This window comes from Muntiacus reevesi, chromosome 1, assembly GCF_963930625.1.
Source record: "Muntiacus reevesi chromosome 1, mMunRee1.1, whole genome shotgun sequence".
Lineage (NCBI taxonomy): Eukaryota > Metazoa > Chordata > Mammalia > Artiodactyla > Cervidae > Muntiacus > Muntiacus reevesi.
Genome location: NC_089249.1, coordinates 19,519,007 through 19,535,337, shown reverse-complemented (window position 1 = coordinate 19,535,337; position 16,331 = coordinate 19,519,007). Strand labels below are relative to the sequence as shown.

General features: G+C 37.6%; 1 protein-coding gene across 12 annotated transcripts in view; it reads left to right on the top strand.

Moving 5' to 3' along the window:
• RBFOX2 (RNA binding fox-1 homolog 2) overlaps positions 1 to 16,331 on the top strand; it is a 287,281-nt gene that overhangs the window by 239,225 nt on the left and 31,725 nt on the right. For 9 of the 12 annotated variants that reach the window (XR_010663646.1, XM_065938780.1, XM_065938734.1 and 6 more), the window contains 2 exons: positions 7,657 to 7,803; positions 10,214 to 10,267. Coding sequence is in view for 11 of the 12 variants with exons in the window: in XM_065938780.1 (XP_065794852.1) it covers positions 7,657 to 7,803; positions 10,214 to 10,267 (201 nt within the window). In the remaining variant the exon portion in view is untranslated. The remainder of the gene's footprint in view (positions 1 to 7,656; positions 7,804 to 10,213; positions 10,268 to 16,331) is intronic. The other 3 variants (XM_065938753.1, XM_065938762.1, XM_065938726.1) reach the window with 1 other exon arrangement.

The following is a 16,331-nucleotide window of genomic DNA, read 5'->3' as shown; positions in this document are numbered from 1 at the left end:
AGCAAAGTAATTCAAAAAAAGGTCCAGGACTGAGGGATATTAATTTCTACCTTAAAAGAGACCTCAGAAAAATAGACTGAAATAAACCCACATTAAGGCATGTCACTGTGAAAATTTTAAGAGCATTAGATATATTTGGTTAGTCTACAAACCAGAGAGGGAAAATGGGAATAGTCACAGACAAGGAGACAGAGTCACAGTGTCCAGATTTCTCAGCATCAGCCCTGGAAGCTAGGCTGCAGTTGAGAGTTACCTTCAGAGTTCTGAAGGAGGATGGACTGCCCTTGTGTTCTAGGGGTTAAGAATCTGCCTGCCACTGCAGGGGACACAGGTTCGATCCCTAGTCTGGAGATTCCATGTGCCTTGGGGCCGCTAAACCTGAGCACCACAGCTACTGAAGCCCACACACCCTACAGCTCATGCTCCACAAGAAGAGAGGCCGTGCACAGCACCGAAGACCTAGCATAGCCAAAAATAAAGTAATTAATTAAAAAATTTGTTTTAATGTATTTAAAAAATTCCAAAGGATTTTTTTTCCCCTACCTAGAATTCTGTACCCAAACTGTCATTAAAATGGGATGGTTAGGACATGAATCAGATTCTCAAGAAACTTTGCTAAATTAAATGTCCTTTTCTTTTTCTTCCCCTTCATCCTCACTGAGGTGAAAATAAGAAATGAAGACATTATAAATATTGAAGAAAATAGATAATCCATAAATCAAAATATTATTCCTGAATTAATCAAGAGATTCCTTAGTATCTCAGATTATGTAGTTCAGTTCAGTCCAGTCGCTCAGTCGTGTCTGACTCTTTGCGACCCCATGAACCACAGCACGCCAGGCCTCCCTGCCCATCACCAACTCCCGGAGTTTACCCAAACTCATGTCCATTGAGTCAGTGATGCCATCCAGCCAACCATCTCATTCTCTGTCGTCCCCTTCTCCTCCTGCCCCCAATCCCTCTCAGCATCAGGGTCTTTTCAGATGAGTCAGCTCTTCGCATGAGGTGGCCAAAGTACTGGAGTTTCAGCTTCAGCATCAGTCCTTCCAATGAACACCCCGGACTGATCTCCTTTAGGATGGGCTGGTTGGATCTCCTTGCAGTCCAAGGGACTCTCAAGAGTCTTTGCCAACACCACAGTTCAAAAGCAAAGACTTAGAAAGTACTGCTTCATCTTATATTCCCCAGGGTTCTTTCTCTGTCCATAACAGAACATTTGTTCACAATGTATAAATAGTTAAAATATATTTCCATTGTTTCATAGGCGAGTCAGGAAGGTAAATCCATTTTCTAGTTATGAGAATTTTTAAAGTTTATTTAAAACTTTTTTAGTCCGCATTTCTTGAATGAGGCTTTGAGGCTTTAAAAATCTGATTTGCTCTTCAGCGTCAGGTGCCTTTGGCTTGCCCTCAGTGGAGTGGCCCTTGCTGGGGAGGAGGCCAGGATGTCTGAAGAATGGATGTATAGGCTTTTAGTTACATGGTGACATCCATCAGGACCACTGTCAGGCCTCACTATAAACAGTCCATGGACTCCAGCCTTTTCCATTGCATCCTCTGCCCCATGAATCAATTAGATCAGAAAACAGAAGGGAGAAACAACCTCAGAAGGTTATTTATATAGTCAGTAAAGTTGCTCAGCAGCTAACAATAGAAAATAAAGTAAAACAGCACTGCATTGACTGAGATTTTTCTCAGAACGGTTTAACTGTTCACTTTTTATAAAGATACAGCTTTAAAACTTTTACTTACTTTTGCTCTGATTTGTGTATTTCAACAATTAGTAATCTATAGCAAAATAAACTTAAAGTTGAGAATGACAAATGGGAAATATCTCATTTAACTATATTCAATGTATATTTCATGTTCCTATTTCCACTACGTACAGAAATCTTTTCAGCCCCTTTGAGTATCAGTTTAGTAGTTCTCTGACTTTTTTCCTTCATAAATGTCAGTGTGCCTTTGCTGGTTTCTTTTCTTCCCTTCATGGTCTGACCTGCTCCTATTCCCTCAAGTCACATCACCTCTTGAATAGCTTTCCCTGGCCCATAACCTCATGCCTGTCTTCACTCCAGGAGAAACCTTCCTCCTTCAAGTGAGGTTCCTGAGAAAGTGGAGCATGTTCTCCAATCTAATGAGAAAAAAAGTGAGCATGAGTGCAGTGCTAAAAAGGGGTGGTTTAGCATAAGAAATTGGGCTGCCTAGTTTTGACTTCCTACATTGCCACTTAATCTGTGACCTTGGGCAATAAATTTAACTTCACTATGCCTCAGTTTCTGCCTCTGTCAATTGGGGGACAATAATAGTACTTAATGGACTTCCCAGGTGGCTCAGTGATAAAGAATCCGCCTGCCAGTGCAGATCGACCCCTGGGTTGGGAAGATCCTCTGGAGAAGGAAATGGCTACCCACTCCAGTATTCTTGTCTGGGAAATCCCTTGGACAAAGGAGACTTGTGGGCTGCAGTCCATGGGGTCCCGAAAGAGTCAGACAAAACTCAGCAACTAAAGAACAACAACAGTACCTGCCTCATTGATTGCTGTGAGATTTGAAGAAAATAATACGTGTGAAGTACAGTATAGTGTAGTGATTAAGAACATATACTTTGGAGCCAGGCTGCTTGTATTCAAGTCCTTGCTCCATTACTTAGGCTGTCTTTCTATTCCTCAGACTCCTCAAGATGGTTGCTAACATCTGAGCAAAAAAGTATCTCTTTGCTGTTTATTTTAAAAAAAAATAGATATTGTTTTACAGGGAATTCTCATTTTTCAACAAAATTCAAAAATATACAAGTGGAGAGAAGAAAAGGTCTGAGGCTGAAAGAGAAGAAAGCAAGTGAAAGCCGTAGTAGGATGCCACTGCCTTCCACCCAAATAGTTAAAATGAGGCAACGTTACTAAGAACAGCTAGAAGTTGCATATACCATTGAGTGGAGTGTAAGTGTAAGTGGAGTGTAAGTTAATGCAGCCACTTTGCAAAACTGACAGTAACTTCGAAGGCTGAATTGAGATATATCCTTGACACATCAAATCCAATCTTAGATGTCTTCATCCAACAGAAATACCTGCTCCTATGCACGCAAAGACGTGTACCAAGAATATTTATAGAAACATTATCCATAATAGCTAAAAACTGGAAGCCACTCAGATAAAAATTCTGTATGTTTATAAAATGTACAACAGTGTGTGTGTTACAGTATGTAAAAGAAGCCAGACACAAAAAAGTACATACAGTGTGATTCCTTTTTTTTTTTTCTAAGTTCAAAAACAGCTAATTTGTGGAGTTAGGAGTCAGAATAGTGGTGATCCTTTGGCAAGGGAATGGGGACTAGAGTGGGGCCCATGGGTGCTTCTGGAGTTTTGTTGCTTGACCTAATTTGATGGTTCAGTTCCGTTCAGTCATGTCCAACTCTTTGCGACCCCTTGGACTGCAGCACACCAGGCATCCCTGTCCATCACCAACTCCCAGAGTCCACCCAAACTCATGTCCATTGAGTTGGTGATACCATCCAACCACCTCATCCTCTGTCATCCCCTTCTCCTGCCCTCAATTTTTCCCAGCATCAGGGTCTTCTCAAATTAGTCAGCTCTTCGCATCAGTTGGCCAAAGTATTGGAGTTTCAGCTTCAGCATCTGTCCTTCCAATGAACACCCCAGACTGATCTCCTTTAGGATGGACTGGTTGGATCTCCGTGCAGTCCAAGGGACTCTCAAGAGTCTTCTCCAACACCACAGTTCAAAAGCATCAATTCTTCAGCACTCAGCTTTCTTTACAGTCCAACTCTCACATCTAAATATGACTTCTTTCTGGCTTACTTCACTCTGTATAATGGGCTCCAGTTTCATCAGAACAGACTTTGGGACTCTGTGGGAGAAGGTGAGGGTGGGATGTTCTGAGAGAATAGCATTGAAACAAGTATACTATCAAGGGTGAAACAGATCACCACCCCAGGTTGGATGCATGAGACAAGTGCTCAGGGCTGGTGCACTGGGAAGACCCAGAGGGATCGGATGGGGACGGAGGCGGGAGGGGGGATCAGGATGGGGAACACATGTAAATCCATGGATGATTCATGTCAATGTATGGCAAAAACCACTACAGTATTGTAAAGTAATTAGCCTCCAACTAATAAAAATAATTAAATAAACATGACTACTGGAAAAACCATAGGCTTGACTAGACGGACCTTTGTTGGCAAAGTAATGTCTCTGCTTTTTAATATGCTGTCTAGGTTGGTCATAACTTTCCTTCCAAGGAGTAAGCGTCTTTTAATTTCATGGCTGCAGTCACCATCTGCAGTGATTTTGGAGCCCAAAAAAATAAAGTCTGTCACTGTTTCCACTGTTTCCCCGTCTATTTGCCATGAGGTGATGGGACCGGATGCCATGATCTTAGTTTTCTGAATGTTTAGCTTTAAGCCAACTTTTTCACTCTCTTCTTTCACTTTCAACAAGAGGTTCTTTGATTCCTCTTTGCTTTCTGCCATAAGGGTGGTATCATCTCCATACCTGAGGTTATTGATATTTCTCCCAGCAATCTTGATTCCAGCTTGTGCTTCATCCAGCCCAGCGTTTCTCATGCTGTACTCTGCATATAAGTTAAATAAGCAGGGTGACAATATACAGCCTTGACATACTCCTTTTCCTATTTGGAACCAGTCTGTTATTCCATGTCTAGTTCTAATTGTTGCTTCCTGACCTGCATATAGGTTTCTCAAGAGGCAGGTCAGGTGGTCTGGTATTCCCATCTCTTTCAGAATTCTCCACAGTTTGTTTTGGTCCACATAGTCAAAGACTTTGGCATAGTCAATAAAGTAGATGTTTTTCTGGGACTCTCTTGCTTTTTCGATAATCCAGCAGATGTTGGCAATTTGATCTCTGGTTCCTCTGCCTTTTCTAAAACCAGCTTCAACATCTGGAAGTTCACAGTTCATGTATTGCTGAAGCTTGGCTTGGAGAATTTTGAGCATTACTTTGCTAGTGTGTGAGATGAGTGCAATTGTGAGGTATTTTGAGCATTCTTTGGCATTGCATTTCTTTGGCATTGGAATGAAAACTGACCTTTTCCAGTCCTGTGGCCACTGCTGAGTTTTCCAAATTTGCTGGCATATTGAGTGCAGCACTTTTGCAGCATCATCTTTTAGGATTTGAAATAGCTCAACTGGAATTCCATCACCTCCACTAGCTTTGTTTGTAGTGATGCTGTTACATGAGTGTATTTTCTTTGTGATAACTCATGCAGCTGTATGCTTATGGTTTATGTATTTTTAGCTAGATATGTTAAACTTCCATTTGTAAATGTATTTAAAATCAGAAGGCTTAAGAATTTTGGAATTAATGGGTTTGCTTTTTCTACTTGACAGGTTTTCTGAGAATTAAATATTTCATACCTTTGAATAATGTTAGGTACTTACCACAAGGCTGGAAAATTAACCAGTCTGGCTTCTTCTTCATAAGTGGTATCTTATAAGTTGTATCTTCATAAGTTTAAAAAAAAATTCTCAAGAACAACAAATAAGTACCACAGGCAACATACTTGGAAGTAATGATTAGTTTTCATTTATCCCGCCACCTTACATACTCTTTTTACAGACTACACAGACTGCATATATAAATTATGTATAGAACTGTGATTTAAAGTTAGAATCAGCCTTTTTTTTTACTTTTCTCAGAGTGATTCACCTGCAGTTCAGAGGTGGTGGTCCTACAGACTAGTTGAAGAAAGAGTTTTATATGATCCAGCTGTGAAATGTGAGAGGCAAGTTGGCAGATGTTCAGATGAGCATCAGTTGTAATTGATGCTTGTGCTGGTTGCTTTGGCATCCATGATGCTGTTTTAGTAACTGAGTGGGTGTCTTTGAGTGGAATGTGTTTTGTTTAGTCTGTACTGTGCCCAGACTGAGGACTAAGAACCTTGCACTTTGGCAGGACATGGGTTTGTATACAGCTCTTCCCTTTTCTGCTGTTTTTGTATCATGTGAATCATTGCACAGTGAGGCCATCTGCAAGGCCTGAAGAGGAGATAAACGCTGCCATCCCTTAGACTGACACTTGATAAGCTGGTGTTCATTTGGCGTACATTCCTGATTATCCTTCATAAAGTCTCAGACCTCATTTCAAGATGGTTGCACACATCTCTGAGCCAGCAGTATCTCTGGTTAGTTTCTTTTAGCTGAACACTAGGTTAAAGTAGAGGAGGGGAATCCATTCTGTGTCACCCAGAGTCTGCTGGAGTTTCTCAGTGCTCTTTCAATTGAGATAGTAAGAACAACAGGTTCCTCTCCTGTTTAAAAAAATGTGTTGATTAAATGATCTCAGCGAGCCATCCAGTTTGGCATGCACTTCATAGGGAATAGTAAAATCATAAGGTTCTTGAATTGTCAGATTAATACTTCAGAGTAAATGTTATTTGAGTGCCTGAAGTATATCACACCAGTTAGATATTTGTCAAAAGTATTTCTCAACATAGCAGTTTTTTTGAGGATTTATTGAAAAATAATTAAATTAACACATGCCTAGGACATTGCAAAGAGATTCAAGATTAAAAATGCACACCCATAACGAGTTTAGGATTGACATGTACACACTGTTGTATTTTAAATGGATAACCAGCAAGGACCTACTGTACAGCACAGGGAACTCAACTCAATATTATGTAACAACCTAAATGGGAAAAGAATTTGGAGAATAGACACAGGTATATGTATAGCTGAATCACTTTGCTGTACAACTGAAACTAACAACATTGTTAATCATTGATTAACCCATAAAAAATTAAACAAAAATGCATACCCACACTCACCCTTATTCTTTCATTGCTGATGCATACAAACCTAGCATGTGTTTGTGTGTAGTAGATTCATCAGTGTCCCTTCAAGCTTTTCCCGACAGACTTTATAAATGCAGCTTTGCTCTGAGCTACAGAAGGAATCTTCCCTCTACTAAAATAGCAGTAAGTCCGTGAATTGGGAAGGAGAGTACAGATGATTGGTTTCATATTAAGAAGCTTCTTCAGTTTTCAAGCAGAACGCCCTTGCTCACTAAGTATCTCTTCTTAATAAATAGTATTAGAGTATGTTGGTAACCTAGTAGCTATAAACTCTGAAACTACTAGAGGGAATGAAATATAAAAATATTCCCTTATATCCTGAAACGATGAGCCAGAAATGCTAGAATCTTCATAACAGACTCTTTATTTTCAAAATGTCGTTCATTTAGTCATGTCTGACTCTTTGCGACCCCATGGACTGCAGCATGCCAGGCTTCCCTGTCCTTCACCATCTCCCAGAGTTTGCTCAGACTCATGTCCATGGAGTCAGTGATGCAGAATCTAGGAATAATGTACTCTTCTTATATCTTGTTTTCCTAATATATTTTCATGTGATATTTCAAGTCATTTAGTTTTTCTTCTATCTCCTATTTTACTAACATACTATAAATATGCAAGAAGCTAAATTTTTTGGTAGACTATAGCATTTTAAACACAGAAAATATCTTTGTGGCTTTTTGTCTTTTTTTTCCCTCTTTGAAGGGGCAGTTGTAATTTTTGCTTAAAGACACACAGAAAATGATTGGGATGGGAAAGGACCATATTTTATGTAATTCCTGTGAAATAATTGTATTTATTTTTTCCTTAATGTTGTTTATTTCTTTGCTTAGCAGACAGAAGGAGGCGCACAGACAGACGGCCAGCAGTCACAGACACAGAGTAGTGAAAATTCAGAGAGTAAATCTACCCCTAAACGACTGCATGTCTCTAATATTCCTTTCCGCTTCCGGGACCCTGACCTCCGGCAGATGTTTGGGGTAAGTCTCTGAAGTCCTTTTATTGGCTTTTCAATGAAAATATAATCTGCCGGTGTATAATTCGTCATTAGTATTGATACTTTAGGGTAAAACTACAAATACACTGAGGATTATAAGCTAAATCAGTGTTTTCATCAGCCTTTAGAAACATTCCCATCACCCGGCCTGTTCTGGACATTAGCCTTGCAAGTTCTCACACGTAAGGTGACCACGGAACCAGGTTTGCCTGAGACTGAGGGATTTCTTGGGACGTGAGACTTGAGGTGCTAAAGTCAGGACCAGACAGTAATTCCTGCCTTTCAGAGGGCAATGAATTAAGTGAACTAACATCTGTGATCTCAGATCACGCATACGGGGTTAGTTTGCCACCTGACACGTTCTTCCAGCTCTTTACTTCCTCCCAAACTCATTCAGAAGTGAATGGCTACTGAGAATCTTAATTTTCTTCTGGTCTAATGTGTTGTTGCTTGTTTTAATTTGATCAAACTCTTAACTTGAACTAGGAATAAGAAATGATTGAGTTTTTTTTTTTTTCCCTGAATATTTGTGTGGCAGTCGGGTGCTTTGTCAGAAAAGCACATACCCTTGTCTAAGTCTTGATTGTGGCCACCTCAAGGTAACAAGACCCTGGAGCAGACGTCACTTACAGACGACTTCCTGGAAGTGTTTTCTATACCACATACAAGGCCAGGGTTGAGATTTAATGATATTCTTGAAGCACTGAAAGAGCTTTTTGACAGAAAATGATAGCCAGCTGTTTTCCAGCTCTACAGGAAGAAGAGCAACAGAAAATACAAGGGGCAACATAAAGAATTTAGGTTACATTTAAGAAGAAACTTCCCAGGAGTATGAGTTACTAGGTTCTCTACTGCATTATCAGAGATAGTATGGAACCGTAATCTCTGGAGGTCTGTGAAAATGGGTACATCCTCTTCTGCCAGAAGTGTGGTTTCTCTTGATGTGGAAAAATAGTGTCTACTGAAGATCTGCCTATGCCAGTTGTCAGTGATTTCTTAAAATGTACTATTCCCTTCCCATCCCTCAATTCAGTTTATTCAGGTATTGATTAAAATAGATAGTTTTGTCACCTTATATATAAACCTCTCCTCAAAATAATTAACTGTGTTTGTGTATGCCCCTCCTCAGCTATTTGGCTAGCTAGCAATAGTTATTTAGGTTTTGTGCTTTTAGCTTTGTTTGATTTTCCTAATGTTGAAGTACTTAACTAATTACAAAACACAGTTATTATTTCAGATGTTCTTGATGAGAGACTTCCCTGATAGTCTAGTGTTTAAGACTTGTGCTTCCACTGCAGAGGGCACAGGTTCAATCCCTAATTGGGGAACTGATAGCCCACATGCCACACGTGAAGTGGTAAATGAATAGAATCATTCATAATGTCCATGAATGTTTGGTATGCTGGAAAGCAGAAATAATACAAATATATATTTATTGATTTGGAAAGTTACTCAGATTCATAAATATATTATAAAGTATACTAGGTTTAAGGAAAGTAATAAAAACAATATGTATAATATGTCAGATGTCTATAGTTTTATACACACACACACATGCCTAAGGAAAAGCTGGGAAGGTGATACCAGAATGTTAAGATGGGGTTTCGCTGGTAGCTCAGTGATAGAGTCCGCCTGCCAGTGCAAGAGACCCAGGTTCGATCCCTGGTTCCGGAAGATCCCACATGCCACAGGACAGCTAAGTGCCACAGTTGTTGAACCTCTGCTTTAGAGCCCAGGAGCTGCAACTGCTGAGCCCGCCCACTGCAGCTAGAGAGGAGCCCCCACTCTCTGCAACTAAAGAAAAGGCCACGCAGCAGTGAAGACCCAGCACGGCCAGAAGTAAAAAACATTTTAAAACGTAATTCTTAAAAATGTTAAGATAATGGGATTAAAGATGATCTTAATTTTCTGTGCCCTCTTTTCCTTTTGTTTATCTATATTTTCTGGGGTTTTTTTTGTTTGTTTTTCAGTGAACATGGTTCACTTTTATTAATTAAAAAAAAGGGGGGGGGAGAAAAACAGCCTTTGATAGTTTATCTTTCTACTTAGGATTTACTTCTTAAAACAGGCATTTCAAAAGTTAGAGCTGCAGATAGGAAAACCTCCAGTTTGTCCATGAGAAGAAGCATGTAATAGGGTGACACAGTGCATATGTGAAAATAGCTTCCACTGTATTTAGGTGGGTTATGCATGTGTGAGTGAATTTCAAAAGAAGGAACTATCAGCTCATCGGTGAGGAAAAATCAACTGGTATTGAAACTTTCGAACAAATAAAAATGTGGAAGTTAAATAAATAAAGGAAAAAGAAAAACACACCTCTTTTTTCAGAAGAAAGTAAAGTATATGGAAAAAAAGCTGACCATAAGTAAATGCTTTTATTTTTGTCTCTGCAGCAGTTTGGCAAAATCCTAGATGTAGAAATAATCTTTAATGAACGTGGTTCTAAGGTAAGCTCCATTTCAGTATTGTGTGCTTGGTTTCTTTTAGTTTTATTTTAAATAGTGAGTAGTCAGAAAACTGAAGTTGTTGTTTTAAGCCTGCAAAAAGTATCCCAGCAATCTAGCTTGATTAGATTACCTCTAAACAGAAACCACCAAGTGGCCACACTTCTTCATAAATCTTAAATTAGAGAGTGATGGGATAAAAGTGAGAAGTTTGAGGGGAGAGTGTGGCTGTAAGGAAGAAAATCTGCCAAAGACACCAGCTCTTTCTCAGTTTAAATTTGGCCTAAGCTTCTTATTTTAAAGGACAAGAGAGGGACTTCCCAGACGGTCCAGTGGTTAAAACTGCAGGGTGCATAGGTTCCATCCCTGGTCAGAGAACTAAGATTCCGCATGCCATGGACACAGCCAAAAAAATAAAACTAATAAAGGACAAGAGAAAGAGATGACAGAAAAAAAGTTAAATTCTGTGAGAATTCTAGTCAGAATTCTACTGGAACAATTCAGCTTTGAAAAGTAGAGCTTCAAAATTACATACTTAGAAGAAATGTAATATTTCAGTTATTCAGTTGACTTGCTCTCTCTGTTCAGGAAATTTTGACAAAGCTTAAACACAGGGAGCAGAGATTCCGGTATTCACTGTGGATTTCCTCCTTTAAGTTTTAGCCAGATGCAAGCTTCAAGACTGAGACTTGAGACTGAGTCACGTCAGTTCAGTTACAAATGAGTTGGGAGTTTTTCATGTGAGAATGGGCATAATAATTTACCTAATAATTTACTATTTTAAATTCCCAATCTATATGATTTAGAATTTTATTCCCTAAAATAAGCAGCAGTGCTTTTAGAAATGAGGGAATGGTAAAATGGTGTTGTGAAAAAATATTTGGTGAACTGAATTTCATAAAGTTTTATTTAAGAGTTTTCTTCCTCCTCAGCAAATGGAATATACACCACAGACACAATCAGATGTGGGCCAGGCTTATAAATATTTACCATGTTATATTTCATTCTACTTGCCCTTTAAGGTTAGACCAATTTTTTAAATTAATTTTCCTTTGGTTATCTCTGCTAAACTTTGAACATAGCCCCTCACTATGATTTAATCTCTAAGAATGTAATTTGAGAAAAGCTAAAGTAAGTAAATGAGCTAATATTTACCTCTCTTCAGTTTCTTACTCCAAATTCACCATAGTCTGGGAACTGATAACATACCTACAAAGTTGTATGTATTAATACTTTCTGCCCCCATCTGTGCTAATACAAATGTATGTACTTTCCTTATGCTCCTGATTATTACTCCCTTCCTGTAGAGAATGCATCAACACTATAAGTGTTTAATTCTGACTATAATAATTTATTTGTTAATTATTAGAGAGGTAATTATACTCTAAGCTTTTAGTTTTCAGTTAAAACAAAAAAAGATTAAAGATTAATATGCCTATACAGAACTTTCTCCAGCCCTTAACTTGGTAAGTATTTTTAAAGAGAAATCTGTTCAAACCATAACCAGTAAAACTATTTATACTTGTAATAGCCTCACAGTGGATTTCTATGCTTTTGTTGTATAGATTGCTGTTATTTTTTGTGAACTTTTTTGATACAAGGTAGGAAAATGACAATGGTTTAGAGATAAGCATATGAATGTGAAATAAATATGTGAAGATTATTGACCACACTGTTTATCTAAACCAATAGTTTAAATGTTTTTGGTTTTAAGTGTATGCACTTAAGATATTCTTTGCTAGACTCTAACAGCCGGAAGCCCAATAAAATTTTATCAGGCATTGAGGACTTGCTCCTTACCAAGAAAATAATTTGAATTATTGTGAAGCAAAGGAAATTGATCTTTCTAAGGCTTCTTTCACTGACTTCAAGGATTTGCCTACTACCAAAAAGTTTTTAATTTATCCGATTCAATTGCTTCTTCCCTGTAGTTTTCATTTAAAATGACACTAGCCTTCCTTTTCTCTTTGGGGAATCTAAAAGTATATACTCCTTCTCTCAGCTTGATGCTGTGTCCTCACTGCCCCCTTTTTCTTTGGGCTACTGAAGGGTAGACAGACTACGTACTGATTGGAAAATGTGTTAAAGAACAAAATTCAGAATTGCCTTGCACCTGCCTTCCAGAACTGATACAAAACCTGTCTTCATCTTTTGCACTTCTTAACTGTTACCCAGAGTTCTTTGCTGGAATAGGCTAATTAATAGAGATTTATTTTGGAGTCAAAACCTAGATGCCTCTTCCAGGATCCACCTAAGATAAAGTAATGAGTACTTTCATTTTTGTAAATTAAATTTAGTTTCTCATTTCTTTTGTGTCCAGACTTAACTATAAAATTACAACATGTCTTGGAAGGAACCAGAGAAAAGGAGACTTATATTTTCAGCTAAGAATTGCTCAGTCTTTTAACAGAGTGCTTTTCTATACATAAATTAGCTTTATTGAACTTTTTCTGAAGCAATAATGGAAAAACTGAGAAGTTTTTAGACATAAGTAATACTTACAAAACAGTATTTAACCAAATGGCTGCAAGACAAAAAGCATCTCTTTATTGCCATGTCTTATTTTTTATGACAATATTGGACCTGGGTTTGAGAATATACCCCTTTAAAAACAAAATGAACACTTTTGCTGCCATGCCCATTTCTTCCTTGCCTACCAATAGCCTACCTTTTCGACTTGCCTGGGCAGTAGTATTTCTGTGTTCCAGAAAGTAGTTGCTGCTTTATTGTTGACTACTTTCCTTTTTTCTCCTTTGACCTGCATATTCTGAATTTGGCTATTATGAAATTAATTTATTTCATTAACATGCATATACATACATATTTATTTAAATTATTTCATTTGGCTTTTTTTTAATCTTCCTTTTACCACGACTGAGCGACTTCACTTTCACTTTTCACTTTCATGCACTGGAGAAGGAAATGGCAGCCCACTTCAGTATTCTTGCCTGGAGAATCCCAGGGACGGGAGCCTGGTGGGCTGCCGTCTATGGGGTCACACAGAGTTGGACACAACTGATGTGACTTAGCAGCAGCAGCAGTTACCCCCTACTCCTTTGTACAGACATAAAGTCACCTGTATTTAATTTTCTATGATTAACTGAAATAAAGATAGACTATCCTTTTGAAAATGTTCAATTAAGATATGTGATGAAAAATGGTACGCCTACCAAAAAAATTAACTAATGTACTCAAATAGAATCTAGAAAATGATTATACATATGCATAGCTTTATTGATCCTCCAGATTTCACCAGTCATGACAAAGTATTAATGCAAACAATAAGAAGATAATGTATGGCAAGAGCAGCCATATATCCTAGTTTATACCTAGTTGTTCTAGTTTATACCTGTTGTTTTAGCAAAGTTGTTAATGTCCCCTTTCTCCCTCAAAGTGTCTTAGTTTGAACAGTTAATTATATTTTCACTCTCCTCATAGATCCTTTAAGTAACAATTTTTAAAAAGCACCCTTTGAAAAATCATTATAAAATGAAAACATGATGTTTAATGAGAAGGGGGGCATACATAGTTCATTAAAGAGAATATTCACAATATTCTCATGTATTTCCTTCCAGTCGTTTTCTAACATGGAGTCCTTTTTTTAACTTCTTTTTATTTTGTATTGGAGTGCAGCCGATTAACAGTGGTGTGATAGTTTCAGGTGAACGGTGAAGGGACTCAGCCTTACATATATATGTATCCATTCTCCCCCTAACTCACCTCCCATTCAGGCTGCCACATGACATTGAGCAGAGTTTCCTGTGCTATACAGGAGGTTCTTGGTGGTTAGCCATTTTAAATATAGCAATCTCACATAGAATCTTAAACAGAACTCTTAAAAAGTGATCACCTAGTTCAGCAACCAATGCTCTTGACCTTGTACTGTCTGCTGGACACTTTCAATGACTGAGCAGTTTTTCAAAAGTTTCTTCCATTGTTAAAATTCAGACCTTCCACAATCCTGTTCACCATCACCCAACCCTATAACAATTCATTTGTGATAATTATCAAGCTTATTTTAAAAGAAATACACAGATTCCAACATACTTTGAAGTACAGTTGTCACTTTTGAAGGGACATGTCTTACAAATACTGTGTAGAAGCTCTGCACTTCTCAGGCAGTGACAATTATTAAGTCCACTAAAGGGCTGCAAAACAGAGCACAGCAACAGTTACTGAGATTTCTAGTGGATTTTTAGTTAATGTGTTCTCATTACTTCTCTCTGGTGGCTTTCTGGAATGATGGGAATCTGGGTTTGGGTTAAGCTATAGTTTAGACTGGAGTTTGGGAAGATAAAATGTTTATTCCCATTCCTCAGACACAAGAAGTGTGCTGTAATTTCTCTCCTATTTCCCTGGCTCTTGATTTTATGCAAAGGGAAATTATTTATTTCTAAATATGGTCGAAAGACTGTCTTTGAAATTGCACTAAGTAGGCCTTTGTGATTTTTGGTAAAGTTTGATGGGTAATGCTGAAATGAAATGTTTTCATTAAAAACTGAATTAACAGTGCATGTAATTCCAAAAGTCTTAGTTTATTTTCTTTTGTTACCATTTTATGGGTTTTAGTTTTATTTTTCTTTTATTTATTTTTTAATTTCTGTGTTCTGGCCATACCCAGGAGAACCATCTGCTTTTGATTTCTCCCTTAAAAGTTACATGGTAAATTTTCTTTCTCATTCTTCTGAGATGGAAAAATTCAAAGATTATACAAATTTTAAGATATTTTTACAATGCTCATCCTATTGCTTGTTATTTCTTGCAGTCTGAGGCCAGACTAAAAAGGTGACAGTTATTCGGCTCCTGTGTGCCCTTGACGACAAATGGATGTCAAGGCAGATAATAAAATTCTTGTCACACTCTGTCGAAGTTTTAACCACAACCGTACATCTGATAAATACAGCATCTCTTAATTTCCAAAAGACAGCTAAGATAGCTGATAAATCATGAATGTAACACTGATATGTTTAAATTATTAACATAGAAGAACTTTGGGAACCGAGAACCTTGGCTAAGAGTATTGTCCAGTGCAGTGGCCATACTGTCCATTTGACATGTGGCAAATCTAAATTGAGGGATGTGCTTTAAGTATAAAATAGATGCCAATTTCAAAGACTTAGATCAAAAAAAGAATCTTAAACATCTCACTAATAGTGATTTTGTAATGATGCCATGTTACAATCATGTCATATATACTGGCTTAAATAAAATACATTATTGAAATTCACTTCACATATTTTTACTTTACTGTAGCTAGCAGAAAATTTGAAATTATGTATGTGGCTTATGTTACATTTCTATCAGATAGTGCTGGTACAGGCAAATGTGTCAGCATAATTTTTTTAATTAAAAATAAAACTTTATTTTTTGTTTATCTGTTCTTGATCTTCTTACATACCTGAAATAGTTATTCTTGTTAAGAGTCTGTGACTATTCGGAGAGTTATTACATTTTCCTATTTGATAAATGTGTGATCATTTTGAAGTTCTTCTAAGGAAACCATTGGGTTTACACATGATTTTATGAATTTTTTTTTCAAAGCAAGAGATCCAAATGACCAGACTTACCATGAATTAGATTTCTAAGAATAAAGAGACATTAAGCATAATTTCATAGAAGCAACTTTTACTGTTAGTAACTTTATTATAAGTCTGTGACTATCCTTAGCTCAATTCCTGGCACATTCTCAAAAATGGGTAAGTTTTATTAAAGAAGCAGTACTTTAAATTTTTTTCAAATTTTGAGTTAATATTCATAAAACCAAATTGTAAATGTGACAGATAAGCAGGCAGGAAACTGAGTTGATGGAAAATCACCTGTTTGAAATTTCCACTCAAGACAAAAGTACTTAAGAACAATACTCCAAAAATGCTGGTGATGCTTCTCCCCTTCCTTATCACAGACCTTAATCCTGAGAGGTGTATCCTAATTTCCTAGTGCTTCTGAACAAATTATCACAAACACCGTGTCTTAATACCACACAGATTTATTATCTTGCAGTTCCAGAGATGGGAAGTCCAAAGAGGGTTTCACTAGGCTAAAATCAAGGTGTCAGCGGCTGTTTTCC